Source organism: Myxocyprinus asiaticus, chromosome 30, assembly GCF_019703515.2.
Source record: "Myxocyprinus asiaticus isolate MX2 ecotype Aquarium Trade chromosome 30, UBuf_Myxa_2, whole genome shotgun sequence".
NCBI lineage: Eukaryota > Metazoa > Chordata > Actinopteri > Cypriniformes > Catostomidae > Myxocyprinus > Myxocyprinus asiaticus.
This window is the reverse complement of record NC_059373.1, coordinates 20,669,165-20,692,374: the sequence shown is the minus strand read 5'-3', so window position 1 is coordinate 20,692,374 and position 23,210 is coordinate 20,669,165. Positions and strand designations below refer to the sequence as shown.

At 39.4% G+C, this 23,210-nt stretch overlaps 1 protein-coding gene across 21 annotated transcripts in view; it reads left to right on the top strand.

Annotated features, from left to right (window-relative positions):
* Window positions 1-4,330: 4,330 nt before the first annotated feature.
* Window positions 4,331-23,210, top strand: part of LOC127421477 (splicing factor, proline- and glutamine-rich-like) — a 49,831-nt gene continuing 30,951 nt past the window's right edge. For 4 of the 21 annotated variants that reach the window (XR_007894000.1, XR_007893999.1, XR_007893998.1 and 1 more), the window contains exons 1-9: window positions 4,331-5,281; window positions 6,452-6,640; window positions 6,726-7,027; window positions 7,116-7,211; window positions 7,729-7,925; window positions 8,028-8,112; window positions 13,799-13,913; window positions 14,014-14,062; window positions 14,279-14,388. Coding sequence is in view for 18 of the 21 variants with exons in the window: in XM_051664542.1 (XP_051520502.1) it covers window positions 4,493-5,281; window positions 6,452-6,640; window positions 6,726-7,027; window positions 7,116-7,211; window positions 7,729-7,925; window positions 8,028-8,112; window positions 13,799-13,913; window positions 14,014-14,062; window positions 14,279-14,388 (1,932 nt within the window). In the remaining 3 variants the exon portion in view is untranslated. The remainder of the gene's footprint in view (window positions 5,282-6,451; window positions 6,641-6,725; window positions 7,028-7,115; window positions 7,212-7,728; window positions 7,926-8,027; window positions 8,113-13,798; window positions 13,914-14,013; window positions 14,063-14,278; window positions 14,389-23,210) is intronic. The other 17 variants (XM_051664554.1, XM_051664549.1, XM_051664548.1 and 14 more) reach the window with 17 other exon arrangements.

The following is a 23,210-nucleotide window of genomic DNA, read 5'->3' as shown; positions in this document are numbered from 1 at the left end:
AGGGCCAAGATTGAAGGACAATTCAACACCACCGACTCTAGAAGCATGTGGCAAGGAATTAATATCATCACGGACTACAAAGGGAATAAAAACTCCGCCGTGAACACCGCTGCTTCTCTCCCGGATGAGCTAAATACTTTTTATGCTCGTTTCGAGGGAAATAACACCGCCCTCACGGAGAGAGCTCTTGCGGCCGAAGCTACAGAGGTTAGTTCACTCTCCGTCTCTGCAGCGGATGTAACCCGATCCTTCCAATGGGTGAATATCCGTAAAGCCGCGGGTCCAGACGGCATTCCGTGCCGTGTCATCAGAGCGTGCGCGAACCAACTGGCTGGTGTTTTTACGGACATTTTCAACCTTTCCCTCTCCTTGTCTGTAGTCCCCACATGCTTCAAAACGTCCAACATTGTGCCTGTACGAAAGCAATCCAAAATCACTTGCTTAAATGACTGGCATCCTGTTGCTCTGACCCTCATCATCAGCAAATGCTTTGAGAGACTACTCAGAGATTACATCTGCTCGGTGCTGCCTGCCTCACTGGACCCATTGCAGTTTGCTTACCGCAACAACCGCTCCACTGATGATGCCATTGCATCTACACAACACACTGCTCTCTCCCACCTGGAAAAAAGGAACACTTATTTGAGAGTGCTTTTTTTAGACTACAGCTCAGCATTCAACACCATAGTGCCCTCCAAGCTTTATGTGAAACTCCAGGCTCTGGGCTTAAACAGCTATTGTGCAGCTGGATCCTGGACTTCCTGTCAAGCAGACGCCAGGTGGTTAGAATGGACAGCAACATCTCCTCATCACTGACCCTCAACACTGGAGCCCCACAGGGCTGTGTTCTCAGCCCACTCTTGTATTCCTTGTACACACATGACTGTGTGGCAACACATAGCTCCAATGCCATCATTAAGTTTGCTGACGATACGACGGTGGTAGGTCTGATCACTGACAATGATGAAACAGCCTACAGAGAGGAGGTGCACACTCTGACATGCTGGTGTCAGGAGCACAACCTCTCCCTCAACGTCAGCAAGACCAAGGAGCTTGTGGTGGACTTCAGGAGAAAAGACAGAGAACACAGCCCCATAACCATCAATGAAGCACCGGTGGAGAGAGTCAGCAGCTTCAAGTTCCTCTGTGTCCACATCACAGTGGAACTCACATGGCCATCCACACTGAGGCCGTTGTGAAGAAGGCTCATCAGCGCCTCTTCTTCCTGAGATGTCTGAGGAAGTTTGGAATGAACCACCACATCCTCACACAGTTCTTCACCAGCACTGTAGAGAGCATCCTGACTGGCTGCATCACTGCCTGGTACGGCAATAGCACCGCCCACAACCGCAAAGCCCTGCAAAGGGCAGCATCAGGACCCGCACCAGCCGACTCCATGACAGCTTCTTCCCCCAAGCAATCAGACTTTTGAACTCTTGATCTCTCACGATCAATATACATCAGCACTGCACTTTATTAATCTTATTATCTCACACTGGACTGTCATAAATTATATTCTCTCTTAACAACACACCGGCAACTGACAATCAACCGACAGCCTGAATGTCAATACAGTACAATACAAACTATTGTATATTTTATATATACTATTTTTATTGTATGTGTATTCTATATTGTGTGTATTGTATACTGTACATTGTGTATTATTATTGTGTTGTGTAATTATGTGTATATTAGATATTGTAAATTGTGTTGTGTATATCTGATGTTTATTGTAAATTGGCATATGTCATCACTGTCATGACTGCTATGTTGCTCGGAACTGCACCAAGACTTTCACCCACTGTTGCACTTGTGTATATGGTTGTGTGACAATAAAAGTGATTTTGATTTTTTCTTTTTTTTTTAAAGCGTGAATTTTATTTATATTTTTCCCTATCTATTCCCATTGGCAGTCATGTGACACCCGATCCCAGAACTGAGTGCCCATGAGCAAAAATGGCAGCCTCCATTTCGCTAGCTTTCTGAGAACCTTGCGCTAGCTGAGCACAGTCATAGAGATGAATGGGGATGCTAACGGATAGCTATCTCCAGGTATTTTATAAATCCATGGTGATACACCACCCTCTTGTTTGCCTTATTAATTTATTAGTTGCACCTGCCTTCCTGTTCTCCCCTATTGTTCAGTCCGGTGCCAGATTGTTTTGTAAGTTTGTCTGTGTTGTGTATTCTAGTCTTGTCTCCAGTCAGTTCCTGTAATTCGGTCTTGTCTTTGTTTATCTTTCAGTTAATTTTTGCCCTGCTTTGTTGTTCATCTCCCTCTTGAGAGTTTGTGTTTATATTTTGTTTATTTTTAATAAAGCCTTTGTTGAAATCCCCTCTGCTTTTGGGTCCTCCCTCAAATTAACATGACAACTATCCCATATGATTATTAGCTTTCCTTTTTACATTACTAACTTTATTTTATCATTTAGAAGATGCTTTTGTCAAAAGAGACTTAATGTGGAGGAAAAGCAACTTAACATAAAGGAGTTGACAATTGTACTGTAGCAGTGAATTTATAATATGTTACTGTAAAAGCTTTTATTGAAAACTGTCACTTGAATAAATGCCATGTTTTTCAGTTGAATAATGAAACCAGATTTATTGAATATGTTCAGTTGTCTGTTTTGATGAAAAACAAAAAGTTAGCTGTCAGTAGGCCCAGGGCTACCTAGGTTTTCTGTTACAAAAAATGCCTATACAGCACAAAATATTCATTTTAAAATACACCCCCCCCCCCCCCTCAATAATAATCATTATACTCACACAAAAGGAGATGAATGAGGGGTGAGAGGTTGGTCATCGCAACTGTCAAATTTCAAAAGCACATAAAAATATCTTTCAATTTGGTGAAACTAAATGTACTTCAACCCCGATTCTGAAAAAGTTGGGACAGTAATGAAAAGGGTGCTAGACTGGTCTTCACGATTGCTAGACTGGTGAATCCTGACCTGTCCCCAATTGAGAATGTTTGGCGCATTATGAAGCGCACAACATGGCAAAGAAGCCCCCATACAATATCGCAGCTGAACACCTGCATAATGGATGAATGGGGGAAAATTCTGCTTTCTAAACTTAACCTTGTGTCTTCAGTGCCCAAACGCTTAATACGTATTAGTAGAAGAAATTGTGATTTTACATAATGGTAAACACTCAACTGTCCCAACATTTTTTAAGCCTGCTTCAAACTGAAATGAGTGTATATTTTATTTAAATAAAGGGAAGGTAAAACATCAAATCATGTGTTGTTGTAGTGCTTTCAATATAGTAGAGGGTGAACAGAATTTACAAATTATTCCTTTTTGTTTTTATGAACATTTTACATACTGTCACAACTTTTACATTACAAATTACATAAAGAGTGCACTGTCCAAACTGATAAGTACCCGCACAACAGGTTCCATTTTAATAACTATTTAATTGTTTCATCAAAGTAAATTCTAAAAATTGTTACCTTTTACTCTCGGAATTAAATCAACATCAAAAACCAGCCAATTCCTGACCTCCTGGGTTTCACTCAAGGCAGAAGAGCATGTGGTAATGAAAAAAAATCAAACAAAGCCACACACACACGACAGACAGAAGTGTCAGGATCCAGTCATAAAACTATATACACCAAGTGACGGGATCCTGACACTATAGACAAGACACAAGAACACATGGCTATGAAAACATATCCAAACATCATTAAATCAACTCTCGTCTTTGGTTTGATTGGCGGTTGGCAAACCAGCTTGCAGGTGGATTACCGCCACCTACCGGTCTGGAGTGTGGAACAGTAGATTAGCAGGAAAAGAGAGTGGAGTTGGGGGGGCTAATCTTTCTATTAGCCCTGTTTCCTTCAGATACTCAATTAGGTAACTGTATATTCCCCAAGATGCCTCTCCCAAGAGGTTTCCTATAATGACATTTAGCTTATTTTTTAAATACTAATATTAGATCTTTCCTTTCCTCCTAATATCCCCTAGATTTCCAGCAGCACATGCTGAACAGATTCAGGGTGACCACAGTGTGCACATCTGCCAGTTGGGTGTTTACCTATTTTATGAAGTGTCTAATTAAGTCCAGTATGTCCAGTCCTGAGACGGGTAATGACTGCCTCTTCCCTTTGGTTCCTGCCCAGCCTCCTTGCCATACCAACATGATTCTGTATATTATAGAGATGTCTGCCTGTATTGTTTATGTCCCAGTTTGAAACCCTCTTCTCTGGAAACTTTCATTATGACAAAACTCACGATCGCCACTAGAGCGCGCCAGTAACCGGTTGGATTTGGTTTTGGGAGGAGGCTCGTGAGCTCATCAGCCCCTCCCATTTCACTCATCTTCCCACTGCGCGTCCTACGGCCATTTTACAAAGCCGACGTCGACAGTGTATGTTACAGGTTGTTATACGGTATCAATCGGTTCTTCTCGAATATTCTACGTTTTAATCTAATACATTACTCGCGAAATATTCTTTACAGTTTTTCCATCCAGCTTGTGAGTAACAATGTCTCGCGACCGGTACCGTAACCACGGAGGATTCCAGTATCGTGGCCGCGGAGGAGTTGGGATGCGCGGCGGAATGGGAAACAACAACTTTCGGAATCAAGGCCCGCAACCTTATCAGAACCGAGGGCCCCAGATGGGCGGCGGATTTAAGGCGAATCTGGGAAACCAGCCGAATCGGGGGAACCTACCGAGTCAGGTCTCTACGCCACAGAAACCTCAGGAATCCGCCCAGAATAAGCCTGTGATTCAGTCACCTCAAGCGCAAGGCCCTGGTCTTGCTCAACAGGGCAACAACAAAGGCCCGACGGCACCGCAGACTGCAATCGTCAACAAAGGTCCGACGGCACCGCAGACTGCAATCGTCAACAAAGGTCCGACGACACCGCAGACTGCAATCACCAACAAAGGTCCGACGGCACCGCAGACTGCCATCGCCAATAAAGGGCCGACGGCACCGCAGACTGCCATCGCCAATAAAGGTCCGACGGCACTGCAGACTGCTATCGCCAATAAAGGCCCGACGGCACCGCAGACTGCCATCGCCAATAAAGGCCCGACGGCACCGCAGACTGCCATCGCCACTCTGCCGAAGATCCAGTCTCCGCAGCCACAAAATACTTCCGCCATGAAGAGCCCAGACCTCGGTTCCCCACAGAGCCAGCCCGATAAGTATCAACTCAAAGGTGGGATGGGGAATGGTCAGAAATCGCCTTTCCCTTCTAAGAAAGAGTCGGAGCAGACACCGCAACAACATACCCCAGAGAAAGTAGACGTCTCTCAGACGCAGGTAAATTATCTTCGAATTAAGTGGGGAGTCATTTTAATGAGAAAATGTGGAATTTGAGGGCAAATAGTAGTTCGGTAACACCTGGTTGCTGAGACAGATCCGCCATTTTGGAAACGCTTAAACAAAAGGGGGATTCATAGCACTGCTCCCTTTTGGTGTCTCTCTCCTTTTAAATATGTATTAAAGTTGTCTGGGAATTATTTAGACGTTTCTGTAGCCATAATGTGACTTAAGCAGCTGTGTTTTTTGTGACTTTTGTTGATATTTCAATGGTTTAGCTTGGCCTTGTCGCTTTCAAATGTAGGTCATTTTTGTGTTGTGGTTGTAACGTCTTTTTGCGTCAGTAGGTAATGTAAAGTTGGCTTTTTGAAGCCCATTAGTAATGTTTGTTAATAATTTGCAATTTGTCACTGAGATTTAGTTTTGTGTCGGTTTTATGGATCAGGTCCTCTTAAAGGTGTTGTTCACCCAAAAAGGAAAATTAATCAATTACTCACCCTCATGCAATCCCAAATGTTTATGACTTTCTTTCTTATGCAGAACACAAACGAAGATTTTTAGAAGATCTCAGCTCTGTAGCACCATACAATGTAAGTGATTGCTGGTCTGAACTTTGAAGCTCCAAAAGCATACAAATGCAGCTTAAAAGTAATCAATATGATTCCAGTGGTTTAATCCATACCTTCAGAAGCGATATGATAGGTGTGGGAGATAAATAGCTAAGTCCTTTTACTATAAATGTCCACTTTTACATACACATTTTTCTTTTGTTTTTGGCGATTTGTATTCTTCCTCCATACCACCACCTTTTGGGCAGGGAGAAGAATTTATAGTAAAAATAATGATCTGGATCTCACCCACACCTCTCATATCACTTCTGAAGAAATGGATTTAACTAGAGTTTTATGGATTACTTTAATGCTGCATTTATGGGCTTTTTGGAGTTTAAAATGTTTGGCCACCATTCGCTTGCAGTGTATGGGCCTACAGAACTGAGATATTCTTCTAAATATCTTTGCTTGTGTTCAGCAGAAGTCATCATACACATCTGGGATGGCATGAGGGTGAGGAAATTATAATATTTTTTTATTTTTTGGGTGAACTAATCCTTCAGTGTAACGTTTGAAGGATATGATGGTAAAACTTATGTGTAACTTACTTACATTTTAGGAATTTAAAGCAACTCTTTCTTTGCTGCGCAAACCTGGAGAGAAGACCTACACTCAACGTTGCCGTCTGTTTATTGGGAACCTGCCTAATGACATCACTGAAACTGAATTCAGGAAACTGTTTGCGAAGTATGGGGAACCCAGTGAGATTTTCATCAATCATGGCAAAGGTTTTGGCTTCATCAGACTGGTAAGATTAAAGCTCACTTCACTCGAGTAAACGTTCTTGTGAATGTTTGTGTATGTTAAACCAATTCAATCTTTTTTGTCTTCAGGAATCTCGTGCCTTGGCTGAGATTGCAAAAGCTGAGCTGGATGATATTCCAATGAAAGGCAGACCACTCAGAGTTCGCTTTGCCACTCACTCTGCTGCGCTGTCTGTGCGCAACCTCTCTCCCTTTGTCTCCAACGAGCTTCTGGAAGAGGCCTTCTCCCAGTTTGGATTGGTGGAAAGAGCTGTCGTGATCGTTGATGACCGCGGGCGCTCAACGGGGAAAGGCATTGTTGAGTTTTCTTCAAGACCCGCTGCACGAAAGGCTATTGATCGTTGTAATGATGGAGTTTTCCTTCTTACATCGTAAGATGCCTTTCTTTTTTATGTAATGTTATAATTTGTTTTAATGGATAGATTTGTAGAATGTTTATTTATGCCACTTTTTTTTTAGGTCACCCCGGCCGGTTGTTGTTGAATTGTTAGAACAGTACGATACTGACGATGGTTTGCCAGAGAAGCTTGCGCAGAAGAACCCCAATTATCAGAAGTAAGTTTTCGCAGTAAACAATGATGTTTACTGCACTACATCTGCCTAGATTTGCAGGTTTGCCACAGTTTAAAGGAATAGTTCACCCAAAATGAAAATTCTCATCTTTTACTCACCCTTATGCCATCCCAGATGTGTATGACTTCTACAGAACAAAAACAAAAATCTTTAGAAGAATATTTCAGCTCTGTAGGTTCACAATGCAAGTTAATGGTGACCAAAAATTTGAAGCTCAAAATTGCCCAAAGACAGCAAAGAAGTAATCTTGATCCATGTATTTTGAAGCAGTCTAATCTGGCCAAAAAATCAGGCCGCACATGTACAGCCCTTGAGCAATCTTGATGATGAAATTTATGTAATGCGTCCTGTATGCGTAAGCCAAGCATTGGTGCAAATCCAAAGCACACTTTGGCCTTAATTCTTAAATGAGTGGAGGTTTTTTTTTAAGGATTTTTTTCCCTGCTACTGCTTTAACGTGGTGTTAGACATTTGCTAATATCTTATGATTTGACCTCAGGGAGCGAGAGCAGCCTCCTCGGTTTGCCCGTCCTGGCACCTTCGAGTTTGAATACTCCCAGCAGTGGAAGTCCCTTGATGAGATGGAGAAACAGCAGCGGCAGCAAGTGGAAAAGAACATTCATGAGGCCCGTGAGAAGCTGGAGACAGAAATGGACGATGCCTATCATGAGCATCAAGCAAATTTGCTTAGACAGGGTATGTATTATGTCTTAAATTAGTCAGTGTATTATTGTTTGTCTTTGTAGATTGTAGTAATTATTGTAAATTTATGTAATGAATGAATATTTGTTTCAATAGATCTTCTTAGACGTCAAGAGGAACTCCGGCGGATGGAAGAGTTGCATAGTCAGGAGATGCAGAAACGTAAAGAGATGCAGCTCAGGTATGTCTGATTGTTGTGCTCCTTGGTGCTGGAAAACCTTCTCTGGTGTGTACTAGGGATGCACCAATCTATCGGCTGACGATGTTTATCGGCCAATTATTGATCAAATTAAAACCATCGGTTGTAAGCTTAAAAACGGCAATATGAAAAACCAATGGTTTATTTATAATTATGACAACACTTTTTTTTTAAACTCTGTGACTTCAATGTACAGTCCAGAAATAATTATAGCCAAAAAATGTAGAAGAGTTGGCAGTCCTAAAATATGTAATATTTGCTGTATTTTCCGGAATATAAGTCATTTTATTTATTTATTTATTTTTCATATTCTGAAAGGTCCTGCGACTTCAATTATGTATAAATTATGTATAGATTTCAGCTTTTCAGACGCACGCTAGAGATTGACCAATATCAGTTTTACCGATTAATCGGGGCCGATAGTTTTTTAGCTATCGGCTAACTGAAAAGATCAACTCCGATCATTATTTTTAGATTCATTTTTCCGTGGCTGGAGAGTTTCACAGTCTGAACTCCTAGTTGTACTATATAACGCCGCCCTCTAGAGTTTAAATAAAATTCAATTACTGACTCACGTGGAGTTTGTTGTGCAACGTGACTAGGCTATTTATAGAGACATGCTACGGAAGGTTTAAAACATATAGAGAGAAAAATCAAGGTATGTATAGTAAACAATACACATTATTATTATTATAGTTATGGTACAATAAATCAGTCATTTAAGACAATTAAAGGTGATTTGATAATGTTTATAACTAATCGACTATATTTCTTTTGACTGAAGTTTTCCAAATTTTTCTCAGTTCTGACAAAAGAAACTTTTGTCCAAACGTTCTATATTTATGACATAAACTTGATATTCATGAGAGGGCACTAGGGTTGGGAACCAAGAGCCGGTTCTTGTTCAGAACCTGTTCCATTCTTTAAAAAATACCGGAATCGTATGATCTTCGTGACTTTCGGTTCCGTTAACGGTTCTCAAGCGTGCAATTTTCCGCCGATGTGGCTGGAACACTGTCCTCAAATACCGTCCAGCAGCACATCTCTGCAGCAGTGCTGCCTTCTACTGTCCCTACAGTGTAAAAACACACAGTTCTACCTGTGTATTTATTTCCCAGTCGAATGAGTCTCAAGCTGGCTCTTTTTACAGCATGAAACATATGCACTTCCGGTACAGTTAGATTTAAGGGAACATTTAAATCACACATCGGATCTCGATGAACGAAATATATTGAGGATCAAAATCTTTACTGTACGTTGTGCGTTGAGACCAAAATGACGTAACAACGGTCAGTGGAAACCAAAATCACCAGCCGATTTAGGACTGGATTCAAACTCACACTGAAAAGCAAAGTAAACTATTGAAATCACAGGGTGTTCCAACTTGTGTGAATTTCATCACGGCAACTCATAATGTGACTCAGTAGTGTGTATGGCCCCCACATGCCTGTATGCACTCCCGACAACGCCTGGGTATGCTCCTAATGAGACGGCGGATGGTGTCCTGGGGGATCTCCTCCCAGACCTGGATCAGGGCATCAGTGAGCTCCTGGACAGTCTTTGGCGCTACTTGGTGGCGTCGGATGCACCGATACATAACATCCCAAAGGTTCTCAATTGGATTCAGGTCTGGGGAACGTGAGGGCCAGTCAATGGTATCAATGCCTTCTGGCCACATGAGGCCGGGCATTGTCCTGCACCAGGAGGAACCCAGGGCCCACTGCACCAGCTTAAGGTGTGACGACGGGTCTGAGAATGTAATCCCAGTACCTAACAGCAGTCGGGGTACCGTTGGCTAGCATGTGGAGGTCTGTGTGACCCTCCAAGGGTATGCCTCCCCAGCCCATCACTGACCAACCGCAAAGCCGGTCATGCTGGATGATGTTGCAGGCAGCATAACGTTCACCACGGCTTCTTCTCTTTCACGTCTGTCATGTGCTCCGTGTGAACCTGCTCTCATCTGTGAAGAGAACGGTGCGCCAGTGGCAGACCTGCCAATTCTGGTGTTCTCTGGCGAATGGCAGTCGAGCTGCACGGTGCTGGGCTGTGAGCACAGGTCCCACTAGAGGACGTCGGGACCTCATGCCACCCTCATGGAGTCTGTTTCTGACAGTTTGGTCAGAAACATGCACACTAGTAGCCCTCTGGAGGTCATTTTGTTGGGCTCTGGCAGTGCTCCTCTTGTTCCTCCTCGCACAAAGGAGCAGATAACGGTCCTGCTGCTGGGTTGATGCCCTTCTACGGCCCTGTCCAGCACTCCTTGTGTAATGGCCCATTTCTTTATCTTCTCCATGCTCGAGACTGTACTGGGAGACACATCAAACCTTCTTGCGATGGCACATATGGATGTGCCATCCTGGAGGAGCTGGACTATCTGTGCAACCTGAATGGGCTGCAGGTACCGCCTCATGCTACCAGTAGTGACAAGGACACTAGCAAAATGCAAAACTAGAGAAAAATCAGTCAGGAAGGATAAGAAGAGAGCAGTTAATTGTCTGTGGCTGCCACTTGCAAAACCATTCCCTTTTTGGGGGTTGTCTTGCTTTTGCCTCTCCGGTGCACCTGTTGTCACTTTCATTTGCACCAAAACAGGTGACATTGATTCACAATCACTTAGGCTTCCTAACTGGACAGATTGATATCCCTGAAGTTTAATTTACTTGTTATACTGTGATTATGTGTTCCCTTGTTTTTTTGAGCAGTGTAATTATTCAAAGGAGCTGGTTCTTTTGAATCAACAGCATAAAACATACAGCACTTCCGGTATACAAATAATCTTATACCGATGCGCAAGTTCTGAATATCCAACTCGAAATTAAATAAGAACTGTTGAAGTCTCACAAGCCTGAAGTACAACATTAGGCTACAAAACAGTCTAAACTGTTTCTGGAACTGTTACTGTTTCTATAAATTAAATGGTGCAGTTACTGACTGGTTGTTATATGACAATGTATAATTAAAGATACATGAGTTTTGTTGTAATAAGTGGAATTTTATAAAATAATAAATTTATGAAATATGACATCACATTTCATGTTGGTTTAGATTTCTTTATTTAAAATAGAGTAAGGATCTATTATTGGATTGTATTTATGTCTTTAAAAATTCTGCAAACATACCTTTTACAAGAACTGTATTACATTTATTTCTGATGTTATATCTGCTCTGTACATATCTGAAATGATCTCATTATTTGGTAACAGACAGCAGAGGGTAGTAAAGCAATAAGAATTGCATTTCTCATTTGTTTTTTTCTGATTAACAATTTGATTCACATATAAAACCCAGAAAAACAAAACATATACACAGAATCAACAATTAACCCCCACCCTGGCCCCCAACAACATCCCAGTGTTCATACATGATTATAGACGCACACAAAATAAAAAGATCTTATAATAATCACACATATTGACAACTACACCTCTCTCCACTGCCCCTCCCCTGTGAGCCCTCCAGAAATGCCAGATATCCGCCCCATTTCCCCACAAATGAGTCCAGTTTCCCCAGTCTTCAAAATGACCCTTCTTCAAAAGCCGCCACCCTCCCTGTCTCCGAGCACCACTCCTGAAATGAGGGCGCTCCAGCTGACTTCCATTCCTGCATTTCTCATTTCTAAATAATTCTTAAAAAAAAAAATGTACTAAAAGAATTATTGGAACCGTTAAGGAACCGGAATTGTAAAATGCCTTACGATTCCCAACCCTAGAGGGTTATATAATACAATGTGTTTTTGTGAGGGCATATATACTATAAACAATGCCATTTATATAATTACCTTTAAAAAAAAAAAAAAAAAAAAAATGACTTCAGTTGAATTTATTTCTATCCCCTTTTCTCTCTCCTTGTACATAATTTAATATGACAATAAAACAATATAACAAATATTGTCTGTAGTGATGAAGCATACAGTCGCAATTTGGCTTTGTAAGGCAGTGTTTTATGATACTGTTAAACAACATACACATTTGAACTGTAATATTTAATATTTTCATAAATTTCACATTGCAAAGGCTTTGAAGAAAGTACCTGTGTGGGAGAAATTTATCGGCATGAAAGTTCAGCACTATTTTAAATTTGAGTGGAAAGTTTTCATTCATATTATACATTTAAAAAACTATCGGGCGATTAATCGGCTATCGGTCTGTTTTCCCACCTTAATTATCGGTATCGGCAAAACCCACTATTGACCTCTGATGCACGCACCCCAAAACACATTTGCTTGCACTCAAACGGATGAAAACATCAGTCATAGTGCCGGTAAAAGTGTTTTAATGTGGCCAATTCAGAATGTTTTGCCTTTAAAAAGTACTTTATGCAACCAGTTAAAATAATCTGTCAAATCATATTACTGTTCTAACAAACTCTAGACCGCTGTCATACGCAACTGTTCAGAAGTGACGTTTCATACTGTCAGGGAACTGGATAATGAATGCACAGCAAAGAGGGTAAGGTAATGAAATAGCCACAGATAGACAGTCGCTAATGTTAATGAATGAATGAATAGAATACAACAGGCATACTGTTTTACTCAGACTTTGTATACAGCATAGTTAAAAAGCACAGAGATGCATATTTCCTGAGGTAACCTTCACATTGCACCAAAAGCAATAGAAACTCATAATCAATGATGCTGTCTACACTGGACGTGCTGACAAAAAAACGGGTGTTGCGTTCCTTTTTGCACTGCATGCACTACACAAATTAAATGGTTTAGAAAGTTCGAAAGACTGTTGATATTTGAACTCAACAGCCAAACAAACACACCCCTCCCTTCAGTGCATCTTCGTAAGCTCCACCCCCCAAATAATTCCACTGTGCTAGCACTGTGCCATTGTGGCAAAAACATATGCAAACGTTGTACAGACAAATACCATGATATAGAGCAAACAACAACACAGCAAGTAATGTATATAACATTAGTTAGGTAGTTGGTTAGCAAATTGTTGCTACAATTGCTGTTGCGAAGATAACATGCAGAGAGGACGAGATGGTTTCCCAGAGCTAGCACACCAGCACCAGACAGCAACACTCACAACTCTCCTGCTACTATAGCTAACATCAACAACAGCACATCTTCTGAAACAGCAAAACTAATGTTATCTACCTATCGAGCAGAAACAGAGCAACCTCTGCATCCGTCTTCAGGCCTTTCAGCTCTCGCAGGTCTGTCCACCCTTGGAAAGCCTGTCTGATATTTACGTGGCTCCCAGCCTTTGCCTGATCATACCCATTTTCTTCAGTGCACACGCAGAATGGACAGCTAGTGGACCGTGAAGATATATTTGTGGAATTTGACAGTGTATTGGATTAAAATGACTTCACCTTTAATTAAACTTCACGCGCCCCACTGAGAATGAACCACATTATAGCGACCACGAGGAGATTATCCCATGTGACTACCCTCCCTAGCAACCGGGCCAATTTGGTAGCTTAGGAGACCTGGCTGGAGTCACTCAGAACACCCTGGGATTCGAACTAGTGAACTCCAGGGGTGGTAGCCAGCATCTTTTACCACTGAGCTACCCAGGCCCCTATCAGCATATAGTTTTTTGTTAAAATCTGTGTCAACCAAGAAGTTTCACATCTGTGCATTCCTAGTTTGTACAGTTGATAAGTTTTGTCCTTGGTTAAACTTTCGCAATTACTGACTGATTTTCACCCAAAGGCAAGAGGAGGAACGCCGTAGTAGAGAGGAGGAGATGATGCGCCAGAGGGAGATGGAGGAACAGATGAGGCGCAAGCGTGAGGAGTCATACAGAATGGGCAATTTCATGGATAATGTAAATAATGTGTTTCAGAATACTTTTAACATTCAAATACCACGTTGATGGAATCCTTAAAAATAAAGCTCTTAAATGAATTTTTTTTTCCTATCTACAGAGGGACAGGGAGATGAGAATGAATTCTGGTGGAGGCATGGGATTGGCAGGTAAGATGCATTTTAGATCTGGAAGTTCAGAAAATGATGTGCTGTGGTCTGTTGGTTTGAATTCAGAAAGGTATATGGTATATGGATGATTTTTTTTTTTTTCTTTTTCCTGAATCATAGTTAATGTTCCTCTGTGGCTTTGAAATTCTGCTGAGTGCTTCCTTTACTGTATCCTGTTCATCATACTAATCTGTAATCTGTTAAAAAAATAAACAGATATGCCTTTTGGGTCACCTGGCCAGAAGTTCCCATTGTCAGGGATGAATTTCGATACACATCAGGGATTGGGGGGATCAACATCTGGGGGCATGACGCCCAACGAAATGGTAATGTATCCCTGAGTTACAAGAGAGAGTGTGTATGTGTATTGTGTGAGTGTTAATTTGTCGGTTGAGCTGTGGTGGTTCATGAGATCTGTGGCCATTCGTAGCTTAAAAAATCTGGGTTGAAGTTAGGTGTGGATTACTTGGCGACATGTCAGTTGACGGCGTGTTTTGTTCGCTGGATGATATGACTGTATTGCCACCACCTTGTGGCGGAAGTCGATGTAAGCACTCAAGCTCGGCTCCCCCCACTTTTCTTCTCATGTTTCTTTGTAAGTCTGTCTGTACTAAGGCCAAAGAAGTTTTATGCAACTGTTTGCTTACAGCGCTTATTTGTAAGTCCTTTCTAAATTGCAAATACAGAAAGGCAAAAATAACACTGTTTGAGTAGCCTAAGCAATGTGATTTTTTTTTTTTTTTTTTTTTTAAAGACAAACCCTGGACTGTTCCTAATAAGTGGAAAAACAATGTAGGGTTGGGCGATCATCTCCATAGTCAGATCGTCCTGTCGTCAGCCTGTTAGATTGCCAATACCCGATATGATCTTGGGGGGGGGTATTCACGTTCAAACTGCCGAACACCGGTATTAACACTGGTTAGATTGTACTATGAGGTAATTTTCATTAAGCAGAGTAAGGGTTAAGCCTACACAATAAAGCAAGACACCTCGCAACATCTAATTACATCGGCAACTGCCGGGTTGCTTAAGTGATTTTGCATTGAAAATTAAATTTATAAAAAAAAAAAAAAAAAACTTATATCAAATACGTTTGTAAATTCAAATTGCACTCCAAACTAAACGTAAAAGCAATTAAAATAACGAAGTGATCAAAAAAAAAAAATAGATATACAAGTAACCACCTGTCCATTTACAGTCAAGCAAGTATCTGTCTAAACATGCAGGTGGAAAATTACTTACACAAATGAAGACAAAAACAATTATAAATGTAAAAATAATAAGTATGATGATAATCACTTAAATCATGGTTTGAGGTGAACGTGTTTTTGTATTTTGTTTTAATCACAGATGTAGGCTGCAGAGTTGTGGCCACAATGAACTGCTCTGTGGAAATTAAGCAAACTGAACTCAAAGCACCTCCTGAGATGTCTGAGGTCATTTGCAGCACTCATAGACAATACTGTTCTTGCAACAAAAAAATTCAGAAGACAGAAACATAGAGTGAGAACCTTTTACGTGTGTGTTCCACGAGACTGCACGCCTCCGTACAAACAGCGTGACATATATGTGCATAGACAGCTTTTCTGTCATCTGTTCTTTATAATATAATAGTGTTTCTTCAAGCGCGTGTCTGTGTGTCTATGGGCAAATTATTTATAAAATTAATTTGAAAATAATAATAGCCTAATAATAATAATTTAATACATTAATGGGAAAACGAGCCAAATATTGTTTTGACATCGTCAAAGGTATCAGCTATTGGCGATCACTCTGACCATCGTCGATCGCCAAGATCATCGTCTATTGGCACAATCCTAAAACAGTACCTTATGGAATGCTTTGCTTGTTTTTGTTGTGAACTACATTGTCACATTACTGTTGCAAAACTCCTCAAGTCATGCAAATGCTTTAATGGTGCCCACATGGAAATGCTGTTTCCATGCATTAAGACTCTTGTCGGTCACTTTTTTTTTTTTTTTTTGTTTTTTTTTTTTTTTTTTTTGAGAGAGAGACTAGGGGCTTTTAGTACAGATTGACTTCAAAGCAACTTGATCACAAAATGAACGTGAAAAAAACTTGCAGTGAAGATTACGTGGCTGAGCTTTTGAGAAGCTGCTGTTGGTTGGTATCCATACTTTAATTTTGCTGATTTTTGGATGGTGAGAATTGAGTTGGGCTTGTTCCGTATTTGCCATAAACAGGAATGATTGGCAGTTTTTCTTAGTCCATGCACTGTAACATACTGTATGGCACACATTTTCTCATAATCAAGAAATACGGTTTGTGTCTTATTTGGTGCATTTAGGTGATTTTTGAAATATTACAAAGTTTTAAAGCATGTTTAATGTCTCAAAGTACAACCTTTATTAATTGTAGTGGGTACACTTACATTGTTTAATCCAGTTCCAGAAATTATATTACAGACCAGTGAATTTGATTTGATCTGAACCAATGGTGGGCGTAAGGTGCAGTGAAAATGTAATCTCAGCAGTAAGGCCTATGCTTTCCAAATCGTTGGAATTTCAGTGTGCTTTTCTCCATACATTATTTTGTTAGCTTGTCCTTTGATGCCAGAATTACAGTCAGTTTTACTAGGGTCTATGCTTACAATATGGGATTTGTGTTATCCATCTCTGACAACTTGGAATGAAAGATCTGTACATTTTATAAATGGGTATTTAACATTTAGACTCTATAAGTGAAACCTCTTTTATGGGCATTTCTCTAATAGCGATCTTCCATAATATTTCAAACTTTAAAGAGGAACCGACTTCTGGAACTCAAATATTTAGAAAAAACAAATATTATATACTGCATTGAAGTGGATTATGAATCTTTTAAAAGGGTCGCACACCAGATGTGTCGGGCGGATAACATGCAGCGTCCTAAAATTCGAAGATATTGTTTTATTTGAACGTACGTACACCGTCAGGGACTAGTGATGTCAACAGTACCAGTTCTTCGATACTAAAATAAAAATGTAATGAGACCAGTGTTTCGGTAGTACCGAACACCGACTCAATTTTGTGCTGTCTGATTGACACAACTGCCATGCGCTCTGTTACTCCTTTTTCATTGAATGCACAATTAATCAAATTAAAATTGTGATATGTCCTAGTGTGATTATTAAAACCGGTAAAGGCTGCAGTCTTGGTCTGCATGAGCTGCGTGCTTGAATTGAATGTGTGAAGCTCACCACTGAAACTGGAAACTACACAGACATTGAAAATAATTCACATTGTATTAGATGACAAAGCAGAGCACTGATCCACCTTGAAGCACACAGCACATGCAACCATATGTATAGTTATGTTTAATTCACAGCATTTGTGCTTAATCACACTGGGCCATGTAGCACACTGTTTATCCAGAGATATGTAGCTTCCATCAAAAATACACATCAAAATAAAAGCATGATCCAAAATAAAAGCTATACCCCTGAAATTGGAAGTCATTGCAACAGAAATGTGTATTTTTCAGTAAAATTATTTGTGGTTTGACAGCTTGAATAAAGCCTAGGCTATATATAGGGGATTTGCACAATAAATGGCACCCTTTCTAATCTTTAAAGGGGTCATGAGATCAAATTTTCCATTGTACTATAAAAACACACTAAGTTTCAGAACTCCAAACTTCCTCTTCACTGCAAAAAGGGCATTTGTTAAAACAAAGCTACCAAAACAACTCCCTCCCTACTTCCTCCACATTGTGATGTTACAGTGGTATACATTTGCATCTGACCACCTCCCCAACAAAACGTGAACGCCTACTTTATTACTTCCGTAGCCCCACCCATCAGCGGTGTGCAGTGAGATGGCAATTAAAGAGCAGGTCAGTCAAGAGCAGAAAGCCAATCATAACAGTGGGCGTTTACTGTCAAGTCTTAAAGGAGAAGCAGCACCAAATAGCATTTCTTGCAGAAGGTCAGAATGAGGGTGGAAAATTATTATGTTTTATTCAGGCCAAACATAAAGCCCCTTTAAATTTGGACAGCTGCATCACTTTTTTTTTTTTCTCTCTCTCTCTTCCTGCAAACTCATCGTCACTAGTCTTTCTTGAAATACAAAAACCTTTGGATGTAAACTTTGTCTCCGGTGATCAAATCACTGTTTTTGGACGGCCATTTTTAGTAGTGGTCAACCGATATATCGCAGATGGCGATAAATCATCTGATATTCTGACTTTAATTATCGGCATCGGACAATACATGTTTCCGTTTTGCCCATTTGTTTCTTGAGGGTGCCAGAAATCGCCTGCTTGCATGTTAAGCGACAGACATGTAAATGAAAATCCAGCGTTTTCTTCCCGTCGAGCGCTCATCTGATATTTTCCTCTCTGGCTGATAGAATACGTGCTTCAATCAAAACTTTAAGATCAGGATCAGAAGTTCCTCTCATTCACAAATCATGACGGTCACTCCGTGACAATCTAAGCAGGCGATCCAGGCATATTAAACTGTCAGGAGATTGCTGCTCGTGCTGGATCCGCAATGGTTTATGCGAACCATTTAAAATACTTAAACTATTCCAAATCGGACAATAAATTCCACTGAAAGGGGCATTTATCTGCAGCATGCTCACCTGCATTATGATCATTGTACATTTGAATATAGAACATGACGCACATTCACTGAATCAACGTTAGCGAATAATTAACAGGCATATTTATTGAAAACCATTGAATGGATAGTGCTGGACCAATAGGGCAACCCGGCCCGTTCTAAACATAATTCACCAAGTTAAAGTTGCTTAACATAATAAAAGAGTCAGGACATTGTTGAAAATAATTAACAGGTAGGCTAAGCCAAATCTACGAGAGAGAGAGAAAACAAATGTGCTGAAAAGTTGTCAGATCGTGCAGTCGTGCATTAGACATTTATCTAATATGACAGCTGTTCGGCATGTGATGTAGCCTACAATAAACTTGATGTATTCTAAACATGACGTGCACAAAGAATAAAAGATAGTTTAAACCGTTAAGCAGTCGGCACCTCATTGAATATAGCCTTCATCCCTAATCAGCAGATTTTAAAAAATGGCATACCGTAATTTTCTAGGCTACTTAAAAGCATAAATTTTTTGATGAGCAAAATTAACACGTCGACATGGTCTGGTGAAAGACTGGACTTGACTCACCTGAGGCAGCTATCCTGCACTTGAAAAAGCCTGCACAGCAGAAAAATAACGGACAAGCATGCACAGAAGGACTTTCAAACGTTTGGAAATCCAATTCCCGCACCACCACTGAAGTGATTTCATAACTACTATGCTGAGTTTGCTTGTCTAGCGAGAGGAAATTTTACTGCGCACGCCGCGAGTGAGAGAGGGAAGAAGCACGTGCAGCATGAGGTGAAATGAAACTTTGTATCTGCTCCAGATATCCTTTTTATATATATATATATATATATATATATATATATATATATATATATATATATATATATATATAATATTTTATTAATTCTATTTAAAAAGTAAATAATACATTAATATGATTTTATAAAAAATAAAGCCAAACGTAAATGTATCAGTACCAGAACCATTTAGTTGACTAGTCTCGCACATCCCTAGCTATAAGTAAATGTCTTATGCACTATGCACTGTATGTACAATTAGTTTCAGTATTTTTGAGAAAATGCTATTGCTAACCTGGACATGCCATCCATGGTTGCTGGACTACTGTGTGTAATGTTATTTCCTCCTTTCCTAATATAGTAACAGTTTATTAATGTGCAAATAAATTAAAAAAATTTGATGAAATTGCTATCTACCATTTAAAAATACAATAGTAGGTTTTTTTTTTTTAGAAATTGTTTTACTATATTAAATTGTGTGATATATTGGCATTGTATCAGCCTGTTGGCCACCCTGCTCTCTGGAAATCAGCATTGGCATCGGACGATAAAAAATCCATATTGGTCGGCCACTAACCTTTAGGCTTATGTGCCACACTGATTCATTCTGTGCGCAGTACCTGTGCCTTGTCCTACCGCGGTGTGCCATTTCTCGTCTGGTGTGCCATTTCTCGTCTGGTGTGCGACCATCTTGTAAGTTGAGCATTTTGTCTGCATGAGGACAAAGGATGTCCCTTTACCGATACTGGTATCGGAATCTGGTCCGATACTGGGCTCAAGTACTCGTAAAAAGGCTCCTGTACCAAAAGCTGATACTATCTGATGTATGAATGCCATTGCATAAGCTTATAGTGCACAAATTAAATCCACGATATGTCCTAGTGTTATTATTAAATGGCAAAGGCTGCAATTTAACGAAATAAATATTTAATCTGTGTGCACATGCAGTTAGTTGATTAAATCGCTGCCTTTAGCAGTTTAAATTCACTCTTAGTCACCAGATCATGAAGCAGCATTGCTGGGTTAATCGTCAAAATCAGAGTTCCGTCAAAATAAGTTTTCAGTTTAAATATACAATAATATGACAAACGTATCACTACAGTTATGTACTATTTACTGTAATAATAAAAGAATAATTGTATTATATTAAGCAATATCTCACATCTGTGATGCGCTATTGTGCAGCACTTTATTTGACAGTTGTATTTTATCTGTATAAAAACACTTCATATACATTATAATAAAATAATGCGATGGTATGGTGAAAATTACTGATGATTGTTCTGTTTTCATTTAATGAATGTTTTATTGAATTAATTTGTTCAGACACCCTTTAATGATAACATTGAATTAAACTGTTAAATGTGAAAATTGTGAAAGAAATAATAATAAAAAAGAAATTGTAAAAAATATAGATATTATATGGCCATACATGTTAACTTATAGAGATGCTTCTTGTCATGAAAAAGAATCTTCCCCTTAAATATGCAAAACAATTCTTAGACAGCCTTTATATATTGAATTACAATAGCTGAAACAGTTAATAAAGTTGATTTTATTTACAGTTATTATTTTTGTGGATTTATTTTATTTTTTACTGTAACATAAAAAAATGGTGTCCGTATCGGCAAGTACTGAAAAGGAAGTATCGGTACTCATACTCATTCTCCAAAAAATGGTATCTTGATATCCCTAGAAAAATTTGAATTGCTTAAGAATCTTGAAAAAACTAAAACCTCTTCTAGGCAACATGAAATCAAATCAACCCTATTTAGTTACTTAATACAAGTTCCTGGTCTTATTGTGCATGATTTATTAATGCATGTTATTCCAAAGAAAATGTATTGTTCATCAGTGTAATAACATCATCAAGGCCTCCAAGTTCCAACAGCTGTGGTTTCTTAGGATGGGAGTAGTCCTCCACACTCTCATTCTAGTCTGTTTCCATTCTGATATTGAGTCTTTACCTTCAAGATTCAATCAGTTCCTGAAGTCCTGGCTTAAGCTTTTTCCTCTTGAACATTGTTTGTTTCTTAAATGTCACATTATGGAAGTAAAATGGGTTGTGAATGCTCCATGTTGACTTTAAATGATTAACAGTTTTTACAGAAAGATTTAGGCTTGTAGTAAGTTCATATGGTGCCAATTCATATTACAGAATGCTAATGATTGTGTTATAGCAATGCTTAAATGTTAATTAACATTAACAACAGTATGCTTTCATCTAACAGTTTTCAAATAATTATAATCTGGAAAATAGAAAACACACATTATCCACTGCATCACTTGTGATGTTTTCAATCTAGATAGTTTCAGCCTTTATGAATCCTTTAGATTAACATATTGATGAAACATGTAAACAGAAGTATGCATTTTTTCTAGCTCAGTCTGGACCATTTTTCTCATATGCAGTCATTCCATCTGATCCAAGTGATCTGCATAATGGCTGCATGTTTTGACAAGTGCCTTTGCCTACATGTCAGATGAAAGCCATATAAAAATATATTAGAAAACCATACATGCTATCTAAATAAGCATGTGTTATGCAAATATAGTCAGCCGAGGAGGATATTTTTATTGAAGTGAAGAAACCAATTTTGCAATGTGCCAATTTCAAATGAACAAACTAAAAATTAAATAACATTTTTATAGTCACTTATTGAGATCTTTCGATTCTTCATTGGAAAGTTTCTACTTTAAATGCATTGAAATTGATTTCAAGAAAAGAATATGCTATAGAATAATTCTTACGGTTTAGAAACATTTTGTGCTCATAATTTAGAGGGTTGGTATTCTCCCAGATGGCTCAGAGGTTTTTTTTTTTTTTTTTGTCCAAGCAGTAAAATACAAACTAGGGGTGCAACGGTTCTTGGTTTATATATAAAAAAACCAAAAAAAAAAAACAACCAGACAATTCTCCACCCACGGTTCGGCAATCATTTGCACTGTGGTTGCTGATGCATCTGGAACATACAGTTTGGTGAAGAAAACACTGCATCAAATTGGCAGGCACAGTTACAACCTCCCACTAAAGCACCTGTATGGCTCTGCAGATGGATATACTCCGCCTGTGTCTCATTTGGGTCAACTTTCTACAGACAGTAGCTGTCCAATTAACTGTTAGTATGTTAAATCAGTTAATGAAATCGCAGTTCTGCACCCGTTGGTGTGTAGTTGAAAATAGCAAGCCGAGAAGATAGGCCACAGAGAGCGAAGCCCTCTGCGTCATTCAAGTTTCCTGTCTGGCAACATTTTTGATTTGCAGTCATTTACAACGACAATGGTAAAAAAAAAACAACAAAAGAAACACTGTTTGCAGATATTACTCAACGCGAGTGCTGTAAACGGCGACATCACTCTGGTATAGGTGCACAGGTGACCCCAGAAAAGCACACGTTTTCCGTTTTTAAGCAGGCGCTCAGTGTTAATTTGGACAGACATAAAACAAAGTGCTTGGTTGTGTTATTGTGACACACAGCTTCCGAATGTTGAATTTGTTGAGTTGAGTTTAAAATGCACTTTAATGCATATAGCATAATAATGCAGTTACGTTAATATGTTGATTTAGGAATTTGTTTTTTAGTAAAGGACATAAACGACAAATTAACCATGGTTAATTATTGTACTGTTGTAGTAACCATGACTGCTGGATTACCATGGATTAAGAAGTTGTTTTTTTTTGTGAAGGCAAACATGAGTTTGTTTCCAAATTGAGTATTCTAATTTTGGATTTAGCAGTAGTATTTTTTCTGAACATGGCAAGTATTGAGCCAGTCCTGAAACCGTGACCCT